This window comes from Diabrotica virgifera, chromosome 3 (assembly GCF_917563875.1).
Source record: "Diabrotica virgifera virgifera chromosome 3, PGI_DIABVI_V3a".
In the NCBI taxonomy this organism is placed as follows: Eukaryota; Metazoa; Arthropoda; class Insecta; order Coleoptera; family Chrysomelidae; genus Diabrotica; species Diabrotica virgifera.
Window position 1 is genome coordinate 271,041,119 of NC_065445.1, and position 23,584 is coordinate 271,064,702.

General features: G+C 32.5%; 2 protein-coding genes across 3 annotated transcripts in view; one reads left to right on the forward strand and one right to left on the reverse strand.

Moving 5' to 3' along the window:
- Positions 1 to 23,584, reverse strand: part of LOC114325577 (uncharacterized) — a 101,121-nt gene that overhangs the window by 47,385 nt on the left and 30,152 nt on the right. The window lies entirely within an intron of this gene.
- LOC114325578 (protein artichoke) overlaps positions 1 to 23,584 on the forward strand; it is a 35,949-nt gene that overhangs the window by 925 nt on the left and 11,440 nt on the right. Inside the window, exons 2-5 of the mRNA XM_050647396.1 lie at positions 2,735 to 3,071; positions 7,599 to 7,822; positions 19,052 to 19,250; positions 20,699 to 20,865. Coding sequence (XP_050503353.1) covers positions 2,735 to 3,071; positions 7,599 to 7,822; positions 19,052 to 19,250; positions 20,699 to 20,865 — 927 coding nt within the window. The remainder of the gene's footprint in view (positions 1 to 2,734; positions 3,072 to 7,598; positions 7,823 to 19,051; positions 19,251 to 20,698; positions 20,866 to 23,584) is intronic.

Below are 23,584 nucleotides of genomic sequence, written 5' to 3' on the forward strand. Positions count from 1 at the left end.
TTATAATCATATTGTAATTATACATTTGGATTAGGTTGAAATACATACATTTATTTTCTCAAGAATGCGGATTTTAGAGAGAAATCCCAAATTAGGTTCGATTTTTATTTTTAAATTATGATTTTTTGGCGTAGATTTATTTATCTAGTAGTAGGTATGTAATGCTTTGATTTACATACTTAATTTGATTACCAACAAAAGTTCTACCAATCTTCATCTAATATATTGTTTTCTTACTGTTTTGTTATATTTTTATATTTTCTTCCACAAAATTTAAACTACATAATTTTCAAAACAATTGTCAAACAGTAAAACGTTCAGTTACCGTATTTTTCCACATGATAAATAATGTGCGATTGGACGAGTGAGTCTACGCTTCGATTACGAGCCAAAGCGGCACGAAATTCAAGGGTTCAATTCCCGATGCAAGTTTTATTTTTTTATTTTTTATGCATATTATGATTGTAAGTATATTTGTTATATAATTTTTTTTTTCAGCAAATGCGTATTTAAAATTTTTGCCAACAATTATTATCGTCCAGAAATCATTTTTTCTTTGTGGCATTTTTCAATGTGTTTGTGTGCGTTTTATTCTTTTATTTTTTTAAATTTTTGGTATAGTCTTAAAAATCACATAATATGTAGTAGAAGTATAACTTCTTACGTGCGTAAAAAGTACACACACATTCTTTTTTTATCAAGGGTCGTTTTTAGTTATGTAAAAGTTTCTTTTTAAAATATTGTACCCTTGATTACCTACTGTAACGTTATGTTTTGACAGGACTGACAGGAGATTTAAAAGTTGGTCTGATAAACCTGTTATACAGGGAAGAGACATAAAATTCTTCTTTCATCATCATCAATGGTGCTACAGTCCTATAAAAGAGCCTCGACCTTTCCAAATCTATTACGCCAGTCAGTCCTATCCATTCCCAACCGTTGCCCGTTTGCTGCGCCTATTTTTCTACCATCCTCATCTATACCATCCTTCCACCTGAGTTTTGGCACCCCTATTTCTACTTCCCACACGTTGGGACATAAGGATTCTTCTAGTAGGGTTGTTCTGCTTTGATCTTGCTAGATGTCCTGCCCATCTTAGTCTTCCCATTCTTATAAGAGATACCACGTCTTTACCACCAAATTTATGTTTATATCTGTGGTATACCTCGTAGTTGTACCTCCTCCTCCAAACACCATTTTCACAGATGCCACCGAATATTCCTCTCAGCATCCTTCGTTAAAATATAAGCAGAAGGTTTACATTTGCCTTGGAGATGGTCCATGTCTCCGATCCTATGTCAACACTAGTTGTACATGCAGTGTATAAGGGTTTATATAAAATATGGTTATTTTGTTGTTTGGCTTAAGTTTCTGCTTCTCTATGTCCAAAATAGCATTTGTTTGCTAGGAATATCATTCGCTTGATTTCTTTCGTCATGACGTTCTCCTTGGCGATCAGGGAGCCTAAGTATGTAAATTTGTCCACCACTTCAAAGGTAGAGTTATCAACCGTGAATTGGTGACCGATGTTTCTGGCTCTATTGTTGTGTGTTGATGCCATCATCTTAGTTTTCTCCTTGTTTGCTAGTAGGCCCATATTTTTTGAGGCATTTGAAAAGGTGGTTATATATTTCTTTTAGCTGGCGTGTTGTGCTGGCAACTAGGTCCACATCATCTGCATATGCCAAAATTTGGGACGATTTATTAAAAATATTTCCTCTGTTGTATATTCGGGCATCTCTGACCGCCTTTTCCAAAACTATGTTAAAAAGGAGATACGCCGGCGCATCTCCCTGTCGCAGCCCAACATGCGTTTCAAACTCCTGTGATTCTTCGCCCTGTATTTCGATTTTGCAAACAACTTTACGTATTGTAGCCTTAACAAATCTTATCAGTTTATCAGGGATGTGGAATTCATCCATGGCTTCATACAATTTATTTCTTAGGACACTATCATAGACCGATTTAAAGTCTACGAAAAGATAGTATGTGTCGATATTGATTTCATTGGTTTTTTTCCAGTATTTGCCTTAGCACAAAGATCTGGTCTGTTGTTGATCGACCAGGCCTAAAACCACTTTCATATTCGCCAAGAAGATACTCCGAATGTGCACTTGGAACTTAGGCGACCATATAAGATACTCGAAAATATTTTGTAAGCTGTATTAAGGAAGTTTATCACACAGTTTCTAAATTTTTCTTTACCTTGTTATTTTTATTGTTATTCTTGTAATGTAAAATGTATTTATTCGCGACTTGAAAGTGTTTTCGGCGTTTTCGCTGAGGTGATGTGGGTATGAATTAACTGTCGTCCTATTTTTGCTCTTGTATGGCCTGAGATCTATTGATTTACTTATTATTGACTTACTTACTCCGTGACGTTACAACCCTTCGTGGGTTTAAACCGACTAGACAACATGCCTCCACTCTTCTCAGTCTTGACCAATCTCCATCCAGTTCTTCACGCTCATAGCTTTCAGGTGTCTTTGGATTTTGTAGGTGGTATTTAGGAGCGTTATTCCCCGGTAGTTAATACATTGCTTTTTTTTTTCTTTTTGTGGATTGGTACAATAACCCCTTCTTTCCATTCACCTCACATTGTTTCTTCTCGCCAAATGTCTTGAATTAGGCCATCTATTGATAGGTTCGGATAATAAGATAGCTCTGTATATATTCGTTACAAATAACAAATAACACAATTTTACAAAAGATCGACTAACCTTTTCTATTTCAGATTTTGCTGTACATCATACACTTCGCAACAGCCGGAGAAACTAACCAAAATTCGTCCAACATTTGCACGCGATGCAAATGCAACAGTAAGGACGAGTTCCTTCTGGACTGCACCAATCAAAACTTTGAGCACATCTTGGCGGAATGGCCTCCCCATAACCAGTCGCTGGTCGCCACTTTTAGTTATAACAACATCACAAATTTAGGACAACTTCCGGCCACGAATCAAACAGCCAAATTTGTTTTCGATCATTGCCGTATCAAGCATTTGGAAGATAGAATGTTCTTTTTGATTCAAAACGTCGAATATATAGATCTGAGTCACAATTTGTTAACCAGTAAGTTTTGTTTTATTTAAGATTATACATATATTAAACCAAGATTATAGGTAATATATTTTGTAATGCTTGATAGTAAGATAAATATTCAAGAATGTATAAGGGACCGTTCAAGTATTACGTAACGCTTGTAGGGGGAGGGGTCAAAAATCTTCAAAAATTGCGTTACGTAATAGTTAAACGCCCATTACAGTGCGATACTTGAACGCTCCCTCAGACAGTTCATTTTTTTTATATCCTGGCGAGTTTAAAAGTCTTCCTATTTCTATTAAACAAAAAAAAAATATTATTGAAAGCCCTTTTGTGTTCTGCTATACGTTTCTTAAAGCTTCTATCAGTATGACCGATGTAAGTTTTTGGACAGCACCCCATATAAGTTCTAAATGTAATTTTGTGGAAGTTGAGAAAACAACAATTTTCAATGTTTTATTCTTAGTTAATGAACTTCCATCAAGTAACGGTCGAATCCACCACTTAATGATATAACTTTTGTCGTTTGCCACGTTTCATGTATTTTAGATTTAAAAAAACATTAATTTATCTAATGTATAACATTCTTATGAGACCTCCATTGCTTACAAGTTCCATGTTTATATAGTTTGCTCTTCTTGCTGTTCTATTATTGTATTAGTTGATGTTACGAAACCTTCGTAAGTTATTGCATTATTATTTAGTCAATTACATATGAAGTTTCTTCTAAGTCTCCTTCTATACAACTGTTAGTTGATTTATATATTGTTGTAACTGCTCCTAAGGAATTTGATATCACATTATATTCAGGCCCCAGTATCCCAGAATAAACTACAAAAGTGTCATTCGTAGACAAGTAGATGCATATTTCCCTCGAACAAATAGTCTCGTTGATCTAAATACCAGAGAAAGTTCAATTAACCAATAATTCCATTATCTTTTGCCTCGTACCTGTTTATTATGTTAGTTTAAAACCGCATCCATTCATTAGACAAAGCGTTTCTTCGTAGCTGCGATAATCGTGCCCATAAATAGTTTAATTTGTGATATCGGAAACATACCTGCGCCTGAAGGTAATAATTTGTCGACTGCATTTAATAGCTAATACAACTAATTAGAGAGTAAATCTATTTGGTCATTGTTCGTTCGTCTTGAGGCTAAATAATTGGATCAAGAATTTTTTTGATAATAAGCCCAGAAACAGACGAACAACTCTGCAGCGCTACTCTGTGGAGCCACAAAGTAGTTTCCGATGATTAGCTGTAAATTCTTATGTAAATTAAACGTACCATCCTAGACGAGCGACAGTGGCCAGCTACTGTCGCCCATCCTCTGCTAGTGACTACAAAATCGCCTGTCTAAGCCACTTTGTGGCGCCACAGAATAGCGCTGCAGCGTGGCACGTCTGTTTCTGGGTTAATAACCGTCGCACTGTGGTTCCAAATGCCGAAAACGTGGTCATGAACCTTTAAAAGCGTACATATTGTTAATACACTTCGGAATTACTTTCATACTTAAGGGTTTTTGGCATAGTTGATTACGAATCTGACATTATTTTTTTGAAAAATAAAATGACGGATCCAACATGGCGGAAAGAAATTGAAAATATCAATCAAAACTTTTTACCAAATTTTCTTTTAAATTTTATATTATAAGGGACTTTTGAAAATGTTGATTAGCAATACATTTTCTTTTTGAAGTACATACAATATTCAGAACCTATTATTTATGTAATGCTGCATATACATACTCAACAATCGCCAGAATCATAGTCCTGTCGCCAGGGGGGGTACAACGGCCTCGTTAATTCAGATGGACTTACTCAAGTTTTTTTTATGTATTTTGACCCGTAGAACACGAATTTTTTGGGTAACAGTTGATCCGGATGTCGATAAGATTGTTATAGACCAAGAACTTGAGGAATCAAATAACAGCGATTTTTGGCAAAACAAAACAATATTTTGTATTTTTTGGGCCATTTTAAGTAAAAAATATTTCTACAAGTTTTTTCGTAGGATGCACAGTTTTCGAGATAAACGCGGTTGAACTTTAAAAAAATCGAAAAATTGCAATTTTTGAACCCGAATAACTTTTGATTAAAAAATAAAATAGCAAGTTTGCTTACCGCATTTGAAAGTTTAAGTCAAATTATATCGGTTTTGATTATTTGCATTGGTAAAAATTTATTTTTTTATTGTTTAACAAAGCTATAAACACGTAGGGTTTCCCGTGCTTTTACATGCGTTTTAACGCATGTAACGTAGAAATAGTCTTGATTGCACTAGTACCTATTCTACCTACTCGTTCGATTTTAAATGAGAAATCATAGAAACATCACTCACGCACTAGTTGTTTGTAGCTTTGTTTAGCAATAACACAATAAATTTTTAGCAATGCAAATAATCAAAACCGACATAATTTGACTTGAACTTTCAAAGGCGCTAAGCAGAATTGCTATTTTATTTTTTAATCAAAAGTTATTCGGGTTTAAAAATTGCAGTTTTTCGATTTTTTGAAAGTTCAACCGCGTTTATCTCGAAAACTGTGCATCCTACTAAAAAACTTGTAGAAATATTTTTTGCTTAAAATGACCCAAAAAATACAAAATATTGTTTTGTTTTGCCAAAAATTGCTGTTATTTGATTCCTCAAGTTCTTGGTCTATAACAATCTTATCGACATCCGGATCAACTGTTACCCAAAAAATGCGTGTTCTACGGGTCAAAATACATAAAAAAAATTTGGGTAAGTCCATCTGAATTAACGAGGCCGTTGCACCCCCCCTGGCGACAGGACTATCATGTAATATGCGTCATTTCACACTTTTGTATTTAAACAACTGCTAGGTATCAATGCGAAAGCACTTAAAGGCAGCTAAACCAATTTGATTATGTACCTTCTTACTGTACATTTTGAGATTACGGGGATGGGTACGTATTTTCGGCTGCAATGGTATTTAAATGGAGATTCATTTTTTTCGAATCCTGAGAAAACTAATAAGTATTTTTGAAAAATTTTAACGCAGAATGAAAGATTACGTTCTTACCGAGGGCCGAAAGTCCCTGAGAACTTCTATGTTTATTTTAATAAGTTACAGGGGTGAAAAACCAAGAGAAAATGTAATGTGATTTTTAATTTCAAACATATGATTCAAAATAAACTTTTTATTCATTCTAAGAGACTTTCGGCCCTCGGTAATAAAGTAATCTTTCATTCTGCGTTTAAATTTTTCAAAAATACTTATTAGTTTTCTGAGGATTCGAAAAAAATTATTACATTTAAAATACAGTAAAAATTTTGACAGGCGTCAAAATGTTCCTTTCCTCTTAATGAAGATTAATCGCAGAATTATGTACTTTTACGAAATTTTGTTATTGCAGAAAAGGCAAAAAGTACCAAATTAACAGATACAGGAAATAGTTATTTACATTACAAGACCGAAAATTACTGTTTTTCAGATCTCCCCAAGCTTCCAGGGCTCCCTGCAGCTCGCCCTGGAATCTACCTGAAAAACACCACTTTCCGATCTTGTAACGTAAATAACTATTTCCTGTATCTGTTAATTTGATACTTTTTGCGTTTTATCTTCGTAAACTGGTAGGTACATTCTACTTCTTCAGCTATCAATATCCATGCATCATTTTTTTTATTTTATTAAAATATTGCCCGTGTTTTATGTTCCATAATACGGGTGAGCGTTCATATAAATCAATCAGATTTAAACATTTTTCTCTGTTTCATTCCATTTTGAAGTTATACTTCTTTAAGCGCCATTGGGAAAAATGTTGAGAGAATTTTTATAAAAGCGACAGTATGAAAAACGCGCATACCGACGCGACAGTATGAAATTAGTTGCTAAATTTTTCAAGCGACGTATGTATCAATGCAAATAAAGTGTGAAAAAAATATATTGGTGTTTTTGGTACATATATTTATTATAGATAAAGGCATTATTTTTATTTTCAATTCATGTCAGGCAAATAATGCCTTTATCTACCTACGTTCTTACTCACGTATTGAGTACAAGGAGACAGTTTCGTTGATCTTTGCCTCGATGAAAAGATGTGTTGTGGAGTGCAACTATATAGACCCCCACGTCTCTGCATTCATCACCCTTTATTCCTTGCAAATTTTAGAAGGATGGGGAATAGGTATAAGAGAGAGTCTGTTTCCGAACTAAGAAATCCAAAGATTTTATTATTTTTAAACATTTATTTGTTTGAAAATGGAGTCTTTTGGTTTCGACAAGTTGTTATATTTATTATAATTTATGTGTCTTTGAATTTGCCTTCGTTGGAAATAGGATAATTAATAGTATTAAAATATGATGAAAAGAAAATTAAAAATTTGTGTAGAAAATCTGACGTATTTTAGATTTTATACGATTCAAAAATCAATTCAAAAAGGTACCTTACAGATAAAATAGACAACAAGTCAATCTCTTTTTATTATAAATTGAGACTACCATTAAAAACGAAAGATATGCAAGGAATAACAAAAAATAAAAACTACAATTCTATATACTTTTGCTTACTAAATGTTTTTTTTTTCATTTTAGCCGAAGCAATCTCCGGAGAGGTCTTCAAAGGTCCCTACAGTGATAGACAATATCGTCCTATCGGAGTAAAAACTTTGAATTTAGCGTACAATCAGATCCACAGTCTAAATACCAAGTTTTTCGAACATATGCCTTTACTAGAAGACCTCTACTTACAAGGCAACGATTTCAGCGTTTTGGATCCATCGACACAAATTGCTTTAGGATCTTTAACGAATATAAAGGTAAATCAAAATATCTAATGCAGTTTTTCCCAAACTTATCTAAAGCGCGACCCCCTTTTGTTAAAAAAATTGTTCACGACCCCCTACTCATCACCCAAACCAAAATAGCGACAAAAATAGCGTGCCTAATTTACAACTGATGGTTTCTCAAATTTTTATTTTACTTTACTGTTTAAATTCAAACTAAATACATTTAAAAAATTCAACAATTATTTTAATAATTGCGATCTGTCCCACTAGTACACTAGTAGTACTTCTGCCAGACTAGCATTTACAATAAAAATAAATAATAAAAAGTCGACTGCACATTGTACACCGCGACATCTTTGTGTCTACATCGCAATACTTTTCCATGATATTCGCGAAGGCTCTACTCCTTACTTCGTTACTAGATGGCACTCTGGAACGTTCTCGTAGCCTCGTTTTGGCTTAATATAAACGGCGATGTGCAATGAGACCTCAGTTCGAAACAGCACGTTGTGGCGAATGCAGCGGCATTAAGTAATGAGTAAATATTTTGCAACTTACGTATTCCCGTTTACGTATTTACGTCTACGATAAATTACAAATTATGGATAAGTTTTTAAAAAGAAGTGCAGAACCATCTACGTCTGAAAGTGGCAGTAATAAAAAGAAAAACAAACTTTACAGTGATGAATATCTTAAATATGGTTTTACCATTATTTCCAATAAACCACAATGTGTTATTTGTGGAGAAGTATTGTCAAACGAAAGCATGAAGCCATCAAAGTTACTTCGACATTTAAATAGCAAACATTCAGATAAAAAAGACAAACCCGTAGAATTCTTTGAAAGAAAGCTGAACGTCCTTCACAAACAGCAAGATACTTTTCAATTGGCAACCACTACTAACGAAAAAGCATTATTAGCAAGTTATAAAGTTGCTTATCGCGTTGCCAAAACTAGTAATCCGCACACAATTGCTGAAAATCTGATTTTGCCAGCAGCTGTTGAAATGGTACATATAATGATTGGTGAAAAAGAGTCTGCAATGTTAAAAACAATACTCAATACCTCTGTCAAATAATACTATCCAAAGAAGAATTAGTGATATGGCAGAAGATATTCAAGCGCAAGTTGTGGAAAATCTTAATAAATGCACGTACTTCTCTCTTCAAATGGACGAATCCACGGATATATCTAACTGTGCCCAATTTATTACGTTTGTAAGATATGATACAAATAATGGCATTCAAGAAGATATTTTATTTTGTTCCCCATTGGAGACCAATACCACTGGAAAATGTTTATTCGACAGTTTTGTGAAACGCACAAGTAAATATGTTATTGACTGGGGAAAATGTATTGCTATATGCACAGATGGCGCTAAAGCTATGACAGGACATCAATCTGGTCTTGTCGTCAGATTACAAGAAATAATGCCTAATGCCACATGGAGACATTGTTTTTTACATCGAGAAGCTCTGGCGTCAAAAGCTTTACCTCCTGAAATCGACTGTGTTATGAAATCCATCATTAAAGTTGTAAATTCCATTAAAGGAAAAGCTTTACAGACCCGTATTTTTCGAAAAATCTGCGAAGACATGGGTGCTATATTTCAAAATCTTCTTTATCACACCGAAGTAAGGTGGCTTTCAAGGGGCAACGTCTTAAAAAGAGTATTTGACTTAAGAGCAGAGCTTTTAATGTATTTGAAAGATGAGAAGTCCCCATATGAAAATCAATTTTCCGATCCTATTTGGCTTTTGAAACTAGGTTTCCTTGCTGATATATTCGAACAATTAAATATTTTGAACAGTAATTTGCAAGGTCGCGACATTAATATAATTACAGCCACAGATAAAATTAAGGGGTTTATAAGAAAAATCGATTTATGGTCAACTTCACTTGGCAAAAAGCAGCTCGATTCATTCCAGTGCGTTCAGGAAATTATAGAAAATGTATGTTACAGTGCTACAAATTTTGAACAAGTTTATGCAGGCATGCAAGTTACTTTGCTTAATTTAAATCAACAGCTCTGTGATTATTTCCCCGAAGAAATTCAAAACAGTTACGACAGTTGCAGATGGATACTGAATCCGTTTTTAGCCGATTCCTTTCAACATGCTGAAATACCAATAAACATGAAAGAACAACTTATTGAAATATCAAGTGATGGAATGTTGAAGCTCCAATTTTTTTCCCAGAACCCGGACGAATTTTGGACCAAAAAGATGCAGGAATACCCTCAGTTGGCGAATGAAGCTGTAAAATGTTTTGTTCCATTTGTAACATCATATTTATGTGAGTTAAGTTTCTCGTCTATGACTGCCATTAAAACAAAAGTGAGAAATCGTCTCGCACTTGAAAACGATATAATTGTGTGTGTCTCAAATACACAGCCTAGATTTGAAAGACTAGTTTCAAAAAAACAGGCGCATGGGTCTCATTAACATTGTAATATTTGACTTTATTTTTTTCTTTTACTTTTAAGGACTTTTAATATTTAGTTTTATGTTTCGTTTGATAATTAATTGTTAATTTTTATTTACGGCTTTATTAAAATAAAAATACATGATTTAACAAAGTAGTGTTTTTGTCTTATTTTGGAAATTTCCGGCGACCCCCCTAGTACCTCATTGCGACCCCCCAGGGGGTCGCGACCCACACTTTGGGAAACACTGATCTAATGTAATACATGAAGAAATGAGATTGATGTTTAAGAATACTGTCTCTCTTTCCACAGTCTATCTTCGGTTATCACATAGTTTCAAAAGTTATGTATCACCTAAAAAGTATGGTCATTTTCATAGTTGATTATTTCGTGAACAGATTAACGCATTCCGCTATTTTTTATTATTTTATACTTTTCTTTGGTATTTACACAGTTGGGCAAAGGTAATTTACTCAAACTTTTTTTTGAACTTGTACCGAGTGGAAGAAACAAAATGTTTTTCTTATGTTAAGATTGAGACATCCTATAGAGAGGACGAGGTATAAGTATAGGTATACATTGAAATGGTATTGTAGTCCTATGTTTTGTGAACATGTTGTTTTTTAAATGTCCCTGATATCTTTAGAAACAAAGAAAATATACGCTTTTATTCTTTAATATTACGTATTTTAACTGAAACAAAACTAAATTAATAATAAAAAAATAGTTACCAATTCTTTAAAAAACGGAAAGGCATATTATAACGTTAACAATAATTCTGGTCGACACCATAAGAGTTATTTTGTCGTTCAAGTGAACAGTATGCATAGCGCAACATAATAGAGATGAGATTGTTTAATGGAGATTCTGTGATGTTTAGGGGTGGAATTTATTTGAGAGTAAGTACGGATTTGGTGTCTACGCTACGCGGAGGCTATTTAAATAGCGAGATGTACATTGCGCATATTTTCTTCATTTGAACACTTTGTTTCTTTCGCATCTTGATATATGAAATAATTTCATCTTAGTGTATGATAAGACATGGAATCCTCACGTATCGCATGACGTCAGTTAAAACACATATTATAGAGTAAAATCCTCTAGTTTCTTTGTTATTAAAGATATCAGAAAAACCAAAAAAGTAAAACGTTCACAAAATATGAGACTACAACATTATTTCGATGTGTATGTACCCACCTTTGTACCCTTTACTCCCTACGGTGTCTCAAACATTTGTTTCAGTAAAAACATATGTTAAACAATAAAACCGTATATTTTCTTTGTTTTGGACAAGATATAAGGGACATTCAAAAAACAAAATGTTAACAAAACATAAGACTATAAATAATACGATTTCGATGTAGGTATATTTACACTTATACCTTGCCCTCCCTACAGGGTGTCTCAAACTTAACATAAGAAAAACACTTCTTTTCTTCCACCCGGTATAAGTACAAAAAAGAAGTTTTAGTAAACATTTGCCAAAGTGTGTAAATACCAAAGGAAAATCTAAAATAAAAAACATTAGCAGAACCCGTTCATCTGTTCATGAAAAAATCAACTATGAAAATGAGCATAATTTTCGGTGATGCATAACTTCTGAAACTGTTTAGTTCTAACTGGCGAATTCTCAAAAAAGATAGAACATCGTAGAGTGGACGAAGAATAAGAAATCTCACATCTCAATATCACTCACCATTGCCACTCGACAGAGGAAGGAAAAGTGCGAAATACCGATAACATAACATAAAATTATTAATAGCACAAATTTGATTGATTCTTCAGCAAGGTTAGCACCCTACTATAAATACTATAAATACTTTGCCTCTACGAATTAAGTTAGATCCTTTGCCTCGTAAGTTATGCCTCTACAAATACCTCCAGAGCACATTAAACGAAATTCCACAGAATGAATAATATATTCTGATATTGGGTGACTTTACGCCCGTGTTGGTGATGACATAGTACGAGCGATTACATAAGGATGTCAGAAATGAAAACGATGATTCTTTGAAAATACCAGACAACAACGATATATGATCGACTATATTCTTTCAAATAGAGAGAGAGCTAAGCTATTCTTTTCACAGAGTTTGGATGTAGCAGAAAAATGAAGAAACATATGGTACATTCCATGTCAAATCACTCAGGCAAAAAATTTTGGATCTCCGATTTGTCTGAAAATTGGTATATAGCTTCTGCGGGACGTAAAAATAAGATATTTAAGGTCTAAAAATCTTCTTCTTCTTTTTTTCTCAAAATGTTATTTTATGCGATTTTACAGTGATTTGGTGTTTATTTAATCAAATTTGCATTTTCTGTCGTAAAGTATCAATGAAAAACATAATATTTTAATAGAAAGGACTCAAAAATGTCATTATATGGCATTATAACAAGTTATTTTGAATCAAAACAAGTTTTTGATCAAATTTTCTAGTGTAAAAAACGTTAAAATACCGTTTTTTACATTTTCCTCCATTCCCAAAATACATCATCATCGATTTGGCTGAAAATTTGCCCCAGGCGATCCTGGCAGGATCGCCATGTATTAAATAATGTGATGTTATGCTTTCTGGTCCCAATTAATTAAAACTCAGGTTTTCCGATAACATTATATTTAATTCGAAGTCGATGATTCACTACATAAGTTGTTTACAATATTAACTTGACCTATCCTATACGTGAATACCTTCCAACTACATCAATAATCATAATAATCTTTCTCGACCGAGTTAATGTTTATATACACATTTAAGTAATAACAAAACATGACAATTCAATGTTACTTGCGGTTATTGAATCCAAGAACAGATACTACATGGATTAATGACTTTGAATGAGTTTTAAACATCTTTTGTACAGGGTGATATTATAATACCACACACAGATATCCAAAAGATAGAACTTTAAGTGGTTAGAAGGATTTGAATTATATTACAATATCAAAAAAGTTACATCCAGTAATATCAGACTCAAAAGTATATATTAGTCCAGTCGGGATAGCATTTGATCTTGAATGCCGAGCTGCCCAAAATTTTATTTTTGAAGATATTCTTCTTTAGCGGCGAATCGATTGAGGGTAAAATTTGATTGATCCCCGCGCATGCGCACACCGATAGTATGGTATTAGTGGTTATACGGGCTCTGATTGGGTGTTGAAATTTTGAAATGATCTGTCAATAATTGTTCAATATGGAGGTTATCGGTAAACAAAAATATTGTATAATATTAGTTTTTATTGATGTGTGGACAGAAATAAAATCTAAATGTTTCAGTTGGAAATACCTAATAGTTTCAATACCTATCTATTTGGAAAATGTAAACAAAATAATGTAGTTACCTATTAGTAGGCAATGCTTTAATTTACATAATCTGATTACGAACAAACTTTCTACAAATCTTCATCTCATATATCGTTTTCTTACTCTATATTTTGTTGTACTTTATTTCGACAAAAATCAAACTAATAATTTTATTAAATTCATATAAATTTATGGTGTAAACGTTTAGTTTGTGTATATTCCACACATGACGTACACGCGAATTTGGTGCAGTTTGAAATGCCGTCAACTTTCGTACGGCGCGGTAGACGTGAAGTGGGTTCGAGCCCCAAGCAAGTTATTATTTTTTTATTTTTTTTTATAGATTTTATGATTGTAAGTATATTATTATATAATTTTTGAAGATATTCTTCTTTTTTGAAAGTGGTAGATAAGAAAGTTAGTTTGATTTTTAAATAAAATAAGTACAAATAACCTTTTAAATATATTTACTTCGTTTAAATTACCTATTATATAATAGAAGAATATCTTCTTACGTGCATACAAAGTACACACACATTCTTTTTTTCTGATCTTTAAGGGAGTCAATAGTAGCCTAAATTTAAAATCACAAATGAATTCCTCCGTTACGTTAGCCGCCATCTTGATTTTAAAGGAGAACCTGTTTGGCTCAATATCTCCGCCATTTTTAATAGTCCATTCTTTCACGGTTTTTGCTCTAAATTTTAAAGAACCGCTTGGATTGACATGAAATTTGGCATACGTATAGCTTACATGTCAAAGAAAAAAAGTGATATTGTGCCGATGTGTGCTTTTGCCCTGGGGGTGACTTTCACCCACTCTTGGGGGTGAAAAAATATATGTCCAAACTAAGTCCGGAAATGGGTAAACTGACTAATTTTAAGTAACTTTTGTTCCATAGAGCTTTTTCGCCAAGTCAACAGTTTTCGAGTTATTTGCAAGTGAATATGTTCATTTTTCAACAAAATAACCACATTTTTAGACGGTTTTTCGCAAATAACTCAAAAAGTAAGTATTTTGTCGAAAAAAACGTTCTTATCAAAAATATAGCCTATAAAAAACTAAAAAAAATGGTGTACGCGCTAGGTCTCTGGATCTCGTAGAACCAGAGTTATAGCCAATGAAAAATAGAGTCATATTCACCAAATTTCAAAGAGAATATTTCGACGTGAAATATCCAAAAAAATAAGCACTTTTTGGGGAAAACCTATAACTTTTAAAAGTGTTTAAAAAAAGCTTTATTTCTGTTTTTACAAAAAGTTTCTAGCATCAAATTTAAGCAAGTTACGCTCAAAATAAAGTTGGCCCCTTTTGTTTTTGCAAAAAAAAAATCGGGAAGACCACCCCCTAATTAGCAAATTAAATTAAATTAATCGTTACCGCCCCACAAATTATTTTACTTATGTTGTGTTTATATGATCTGTAAGTTTCATCGATTCAAAGTGCTTATTTTTGAAAAAATTTGGTTTCAAAGTAAAATTTTTAAAAATTTAAATTTTGAAAAATATGCTTTTTTTCAAAATAACTTAAAAATTGTTAGAGATACTAAAAATCTCGAAAAACAAAAAAAGTCAGATTTGCTTTTCTGAATATCATGTATTTTTTTGTTTTTCTGTTAGACAAAAATTGATTAAGATTTGGTGTTTCTAAATTTGCATACATTCGTGATCAGTGACTCGTTCAACCCCTTTTAACTACAGCCCTTTCAATAATAAAGACTTTGAACCGATGAAACTTACAGATCATATAAACAGTATACACACGAGTCAAGAAACTTGTAAAGGCGTAACGATTAAGTTCATTTAAGATACTAATTAGGGGGTGATTTTCTAGATTTTCTTACCAAAACCAAAAGGGACTAACTTTATATTGAGCGTAACTTGTTTAATTTTGATGCTAGAAATTTTTTTTATAAAACAAAAATAAAGCTTTTTTTAAACACTTTAAATAAGTTGTAATGAGTTTTCCCCGAAATGTGCTTCATTTTTGGTTATTTCACGTTAAAGTATTCCATTTGGAATTTGACGAATATGAACCTATTTTTCATTAGCTATAACTCTGTTTCTACTAGGTCTAGAGACGTGATATATACACCATTTTTTAAAAAATTTTACAGGCTATATTTTTGCTAAGAATGTTTTTTCGACAAAATACTTACTATTTGAGTTATTTGCGAGAAACCGTCTAAAAGCGTGGTTATTTTGTTGAAAAAATGAACATATTCACTGCCAAATAACTCGAAAAGTATTGACATAGTGAAAAAACTCTAAAGAACAAAAGTTACTTAAAATTAGCCAGTTTATCTATTTCCTGACTTTCTTTGGACGAATATTTTTTCACCCCCAAGAGGGGGTGAAAACCACCCCCAGGGCAAAAGCACATATCGGCACAATATCACTTTTTTTCTTTGACTTGTTAGCTATGTGTATGCCAAATTTCATGTCAATCCAAGCGGTTCTTTGAAATTTAGAGGTTTTGCAATATTTTACCGTTAAAGAACGGATTATAACTTTTCGACAAAAATGGTAGGAACTGAAATTGTTCCAAATAAATCGATATTTTCGAGTTAATTGTACTTACAGTAGACGCCTATATTTTTGACTATAATATTGCATGTAACTTTTTTGGTATTGTAATATAATTCAAATCCTTCTAACCACTTAAAGTTCTATCTTTTGGATATCTGTGGGCAAATTTTCAGCCAAATCGATGATGATGTATTTTGGGAATGGAGAAAAATGTAAAAAACGGTATTTTAACGTTTTCTACACTATAAAATTTGATCAAAAGCTTGTTTTGAATCAAAGTAACTTGTTATAATGCCATATAATGACATTTTTGAATCCTTTCTATTAAAATATTATGTTTTCCGATGATACTTTACGATAGAAAATGCAAATTTGTATAAATAAACACCAAATCACTGTAAAATCGCATAAAATAACATTTTGAGAAAAAAAGAAGAAGAAGATTTTTAGACCTTAAATATCTTATTTGTACGTCCCGCAGAAGCTATATACCACTTTTTGAAATGGAATGACCCATATACATATATCATCCAAAGCGATGGAGTCGAGGAAAGTTGGGCAAAAATAAAAAGCAAACATCTTAGAATTTAGACCCAACTAAAGAACCTTTGAGCGAACCAAGATTAATAAAAGCAAGTCTCTTCCACAGTGAAAAAGGGGGCACTAATCATTTTTATATTGATAAAATATAAATTAATTAAATATACAGGGTGTTTGGTAAAGAATGGGCCATAGCTTAACCTCAGGTTCCTGAGGTTAAAATAGGCCGATTTAAGCTAACTTACCTTAGTACAAAGTTTATATTAACCGAGATACAGGGTGTCAAAGTTAAACTTTTTTTTATTTATTATTGAATATTTCCTGACAGGTATGAGATAACAACATGAAATTTGGTATGTGGGGTTTTTTGGGTCGAGAAAACTAAATTCCCTACCAAAAATTATGTATTGCTCACATGGCGCCACATACGCCTTTCAGCACTCATTTATTACGTTCAATTTTTTTGAAGTTATACTTCTTTACGCGCGATATGAAGGTGAATTTTATATGTTAAAACCTATGATCCGGGCGCATGCGCATTATAACTTTGTTCTGATTGGATGTTCAAATGACATGTCAAAAATTATCCAATATGGCAGCTGTAGCACAGCTGTGGTTTGGACGGTTGACGGTTTGGTTGTGTATGGTTGTTGCGTTTTAAAATTTGTGGGAAGAGAAACAACAAACAAAGGTTAGTTAATAGTTATACTGCCTTTTTAAATAGTTTTCATATTATATTTTTGAAGTTATATGTACTTCGAAATGTTTTAATAATTTATGTATGTATCAGTCCAGAAAAGGTGTAGAAAGAATATATTAGTGTTTTTAAATATATTTTTCTACAAACTTGTTAAAAATGCAATTTTTAGGACTCCATAGGAGCGTTAAAAATGCTACTTTAAAGCACTAGTGCTTTAAAATTTTTAAGGCACTGCAGTTAAAAGTGAATTGTCAAATTGTGAAACGTCAAAATATTTATATTTCATTTATTAACATTAATATTAATAATATAACTTGCGCAATTTGAAAAAGGTGGTTTAAAAGGTTTTTTATTATAATTTTGTGTCTGGATTTGTCTTCCTTGGGCGTAAAATAATAAAACATCTATTTTTATATTTCACTTGTCACCGTGATGTATAATTATGTATATCTGAAAGGTAAGTAGCATGCGGCTTGATGGCCTTGTTGGTAGAGCATTGGACCAGAGATCAAAAAATCGCGAGATTGCGGGTTCAAATGCCGGACGATTCATACTTTTTTTTTTTTTTTTAATATTTGGCATTGTTAAGTTTTGGTTCATTTTTGGTAATTATTGTTAATTTTTTGTATTGTAACTGTTAAGTAGGTATATTTATTTCGTTGAAATTAGTACACACACATTCTTTTTATCACTCACTCTGTATAATTTTGACATTAAAATTTTTATTCTCCTATTAGTTTTACTTAAAAAAGGTATACGTCTTTCATCTCCCTAAACTCAACCGTTTTCGAGATAAACGCATTTTAAATCTGCGATACACCATCATTTTTAGCATAATATCATTGTAATTACACCCGAAAAATAACTTAAAACCATAATAATTGTGCCAGTTCTCAAATGTATGTCATTGCATCGCAAATTCCAATAGGGGAATAAAAAATTTAATGTCAAAATTATACAGAGTGAGGGATCAAAAAAAATTAAACGTAAAAAATGAGTACTGAAAGGCGTATGTGGGGCCCTCTGGGCAACACATAACTTTTGGTAGGGAATTTAGTGTTCTTCTCCCGAAAAACCCCCACATACCAAATTTCGTGTTGATATCTCATGCCTGTCAGGAAATATTCAATAATAAATAAAAAAAAGTTTAACTTTGACACCCTGTATCTCGGTTAATATAAACTTTGTACTAAGGTAAGTTAGCTTAAATCGGCCTATTTTAACCTCAGGAACCTGAGGTTAAGCTATGGCCCATTCTTTACCAAACACCCTGTATATTTTGTAAGAATATTTTGACAAGATGAACATATCATAAATGCTTATCAGACGTTTAGTGACGATTTGTTTACGGAATTAAAATTTCCAATTTATACAGGTCTTCGTTTGAATTTGAGTACATACTTCTTATTACATACGCATATTGGAGAAAATAATATTTAAAAAAAAATTATTAAACATTATGTAAACCATATATGATGATGTTAACACTATTTACAGTGTGCTAGTTTCAAAATACTCGGCAGGATGTAAGTATTCCCACATTTTTCATTTTAACAGTAACATGTTTAACCTTTTGCTTTAAACTAACGTGGAAATACTTCATTCTAGGCACTGATGATGTTCTGTTTAGAACGAAAACGTTCTGCAATCGATGACATTTTATAGTTTTAAATAAAAGATTTTATACCAGAATACATCTCGAAGTTTTTACTTCTGTATTGGTTTTTTAAAATAATATTTGTTAATTAATGCTTCATATTTTAGGTTCTAAACTTAGCAGACAATGAATTGACGGTAATAGAAGAAAATGTGATGAGAAACGTACACAGCTTACAAGACCTGGACTTATCTTCCAATCATTTTGATTTTGTTCCGAAACCATTGAGTTACATCAGTAAAAACCTGCAGATCCTTAATTTAAGCAACAACTACATATTCCAGCTGACCGATGAAAGTTTCCTGGGTAAGTAAAATTACGCATATACACTATATATATATATCAGTGACACCAAGAATTTTATTTTTCTATATGTTTATACACCTGCCATCATCATCATTAGAGCTTTACACATGTGTAGGTGCTAACTCCTCAAGCATTTATTCCATTTATTCGATGAAGACGCGCCACGCTTTTCTTTGACGAATGTGTTAGATTTTTTAAATTCTTTTTATTTTTTGCTTTTTTGTTGGTTTTTTATAATATGTTTAATTTTAGTCACTCGTAACTAAAGAAAAGCGTTTCTTAAAAATATTTTTTTCATTTTACTTTTCAGTCTTACACTTTTCAAACATTAAAATATATCGCCATGTTTATTAAAATATGAATAAAACATAATATGATGTACAAACGTGAAAAGTAGTCGGAATCGGCAAAACATTTGAAACTTTATTGTTTATTTATGAAGCATAACGTAAACAATTAACGTAAAAAGTGAAATTATGTATAGTTCATATAATTAGCTACAATCTGTAAAAGTTTTAAGTTTCTTCATTGTAAAAAACAAGAGAATTTAAGCATTTTCCGTTAAAATCCTTTTTTATTTAAACAATTAATAAACAAAAAATTTTTTATTGACTATTTGTGTATTCTTCCCGCGAATGTATATGTCTGCAAATTTTTAGTCATTTGCATTGAAGAAAAGGCAGTCAAATTAACGTCCAAAGATTTGACTCAAACGATTGAATTAAAGAAAAGCGTTTAATTAATTAATACGACAAAACGAATTCTAATGTTAATTGTAGCACAAAACGTCTCTACCGGTGGTTTTTCTAAGACTACGATAAAAACACGAATTTTTTGAATTCGAGTTTTGGTTGAAGTTTTGTTTCGTATCGTATTGAAATCTGACACGAATACACGCCGATTTATATATAAACAAATATATGAGCGTTCAAAATTTGAAACTTTATTGTTTATTTATAAAGCATAACGTAAACAATTAACGTAAAAAGTGAAATTATGTATAGTTCATATCATTAGCTACAATCCGTACAAGTTTCAAGTTTCTACATTGTAAAAAACAAGAGAATTTAAGCGTTTTCCATTAAAATCGTTTTTTTTTATTTGAACAATTAATAAACATAATTTTTTTTATTGACTACTCGTGCATTGTTCCCGCAAATGCATATGTCTGCAAATTTTCATTCATTTTCATTGAAGAAAAGTCAGTCAAATTAACGTCTAAAGATTTGATGCAAACTATTGAGGTAAAGAAGAGCGTTTAATAATGAAAAAAAAAGTTGGGTGGCGGTAAAGCATTACTTGACCTCTTCTGTTTTTTTTCTGAATTTCCTAATTCAACGTACTGTCATATACCTACTCTTAAACATGATTCTATAACATGGTATAAAAAAGTTTCTCCTGAGTTTTTGAATAAAAAAAAATATGAGACTCACTTATGTTAATTTTAGGAATGAATTTATCTGAATTGTACTTAAATAACTTGCCACGACTAAAATTTGTCGGACCGAACACTTTCGCAACTTTAAGACGACTGAAAAAACTACATTTGCGTGACAATCAACAATTGGAATTTATCGACAGGGAAGCTTTCGGGGAAACTCAAATTCTCGATGAGGTAAGTACAAATATAGATGCACTTATATGTTTAGGTTAAAAAATACGACGTAAATTACGATAAAACTATTGGGTTACACTGTTAAGATTGAAATATGTACTACATTAAACCTTGATCAACCAAGAGAGTAATTGGGCTTTCCATCAATGTTTTGTTGGATTGAACAGTTGTTTTATCTGTATTTTGATTACTGTATATGCAGCCCTAAAGCACTTTTGAATTAAATAAATGAATAACCATTTTCATTTCGGTGCAACACGAAATACTCAGTTCTTTTAGAGAGCACTTGGCAAGCGCGGCTCCTCCTTAGGGTCAATTGGTCAATGACCCCCCTAAAATAATCTCATAAAAATACCAATTTTATTAAAAATATCTTTTATCTAAAACTTCACTCTGAAATATAAAATTCTCTCTCAGCAGTCTGCATTGGCAAAACAAATATAATAGATATAATAACGTCGCGCCTCGCGCTATACACAAGCCCGTGGCTGGGCCGTATTTTAAATTGTCTATATACAGTTCTTATGGCTTATGGACAAATGCATGTAAAATAGAAAAGAGACGGCAGATAGCAATTTCGTGGGCGAGAGTGGGAGTGACCTTTCCGTCGTATACCTCTAGTAGAGTCGACGGCCTCACGTTTAGTTAGTTACCGTCTGCTGACCGCACTTCACGGCAGGTCTATATCGATCGCGGCGTATTTGCGTAATTTATTTTGTTTTGTTGGATTTTTTTGTGATTGTAACAAAAACAAGATGAGTGTTGTTGACGAAATAATTGCCTTAAAATCTGCTGGAACACTAAATTATGAACGGCGGCTTGAGAAAAAAGAAAGTGGTCGACCAAAACCAAACATGAATTTAAAACAAACAACAAAGGATAGGGGTAAGGACATTCAAAGATATTTTAAAGAATCAATGTACAATTTGTGTGATTGGATTTGTGGCTGCAGTGTGAGAAATGCATTTTTTTGCTATCCGTGTTTACTGTTTTCGAATGACGCTGTATGGGCGAAAAATGGAGTAACTGACATTAAGCATTTAAAAGTGAAAATTACAAAACATGCCTCTTCAACTACTCATATAAATTCATCAATGAGTTACGCAAGTTTAGGACGTGTTAACATAAGACAGCAACTTGATAGTGTATATCGTAAATCTGTGCATGACTTTAATGAATTGGTATCTAAAAATAGGTATATTTTAAACAAACTAATCGACTGTGTAAAATTTTGTGGAGTTTTCGAAATTGCATTGCGCGGTCATGACGAAAGTGACAGCTCCAATAATCGTGGAATTTTTCTGGGCCTTATCGATTTTGTTTCTGAACTGGATTTAATGTTTAAAGAACACATTGAAAAAAGTACAGTATTTAAAGGAACATCGAAAACAATTCAGAACGATATTTTAGAATCAATGTTAGCCATTGTGCATACTCATATCATGAAGGAGATTGGCCAGACAAATTTTGTGGCCATTCAAGTAGATGAGACCACAGACAGCTCCAATAAAACGCAGATGATTATCATATTGCGATATGTATTAACTGGTATTGTACATGAAAGATTTTGGAAATTTGTTAACCCCCTAGGTACTACAGCACAACATTTAACTAATGTAATATTGGAAGAACTTCAATTATTAAAAATTAATGAAGCACCTGAAAAATTGATTGCCCAAAGTTACGATGGTGCATCAGTCATGAGCGGTAAACTGGGAGGAGTACAAACAAAAATTAAAGAAATATACCCAAATGCACACTTCATTCACTGCTATGCCCATCAATTTAATCTTATCCTCCAAAAAGCGGCGAGTCAACACAAACCGATAAAAATATTTTTTGCAAATTTACACGGATTTTCGTCCTTTTTCGGCCGATCTCCAAAACGTACGATGGTTCTGGATAGAGTGGTTAAAGTAAGGCTACCTAAAGCTGCGCCTACTCGATGGGCTTTCAATACAAAATGTGTTGAAATTGTATACACTTATAAAGATGATTTAAAATCTTGCTTAGAGGAAATTATTGATGAGGAGCAAGATGGTAACAATATAAATCAAGCAACTGGTTTAAAAAGACATTTGGAAGATGAGCATTTTTTATTTTGGTTAAATTTTTTCCATAAAATAATGCCCCATGTTGATATATTGTTTAAACAATTGCAAATGCGAGACATTGATGTTATATCTGTCAAAAATTGTATCCTGTCTTTTAACAACAATATCCAAATAATTAGAAATACTATTTTGGAATCAGAAGTACCAAGCACATCAACAGCAAAAAAAAGAAAAACTACTGCAGAGGATCCAAAGCGACGAACTGCACTTGAAATTTGTGATATTATTATATCTGAAATAAATCACAGGTTTAGTTTCAATGATCATCTCATGATTTCACAGTTATTCTACATAGAGAAATTTGAAGCATACACTACCAACTTTCCGCAAAATATTTTAAAAATGGTGACGGCTAATTATCCCACAGTGAATATTTCCAAACTAAAATCGGAACTTGAAGTCTTATATTGTCGTGAGGATTTTCGCAATAGTGCTGGTGCAGTAGCCATACTTCAGCTTTTTATTAACATGAATTTGTCTGAAACATTTTCTGAAGCAGTGAAGTTATTAAATATTTTGTGCACACTCCCTATGACAACCGTGGAAAGTGAGAGATGTTTTTCTACTTTAAAAAGAGTAAAAACATTCCTGCGTAATACGATGGG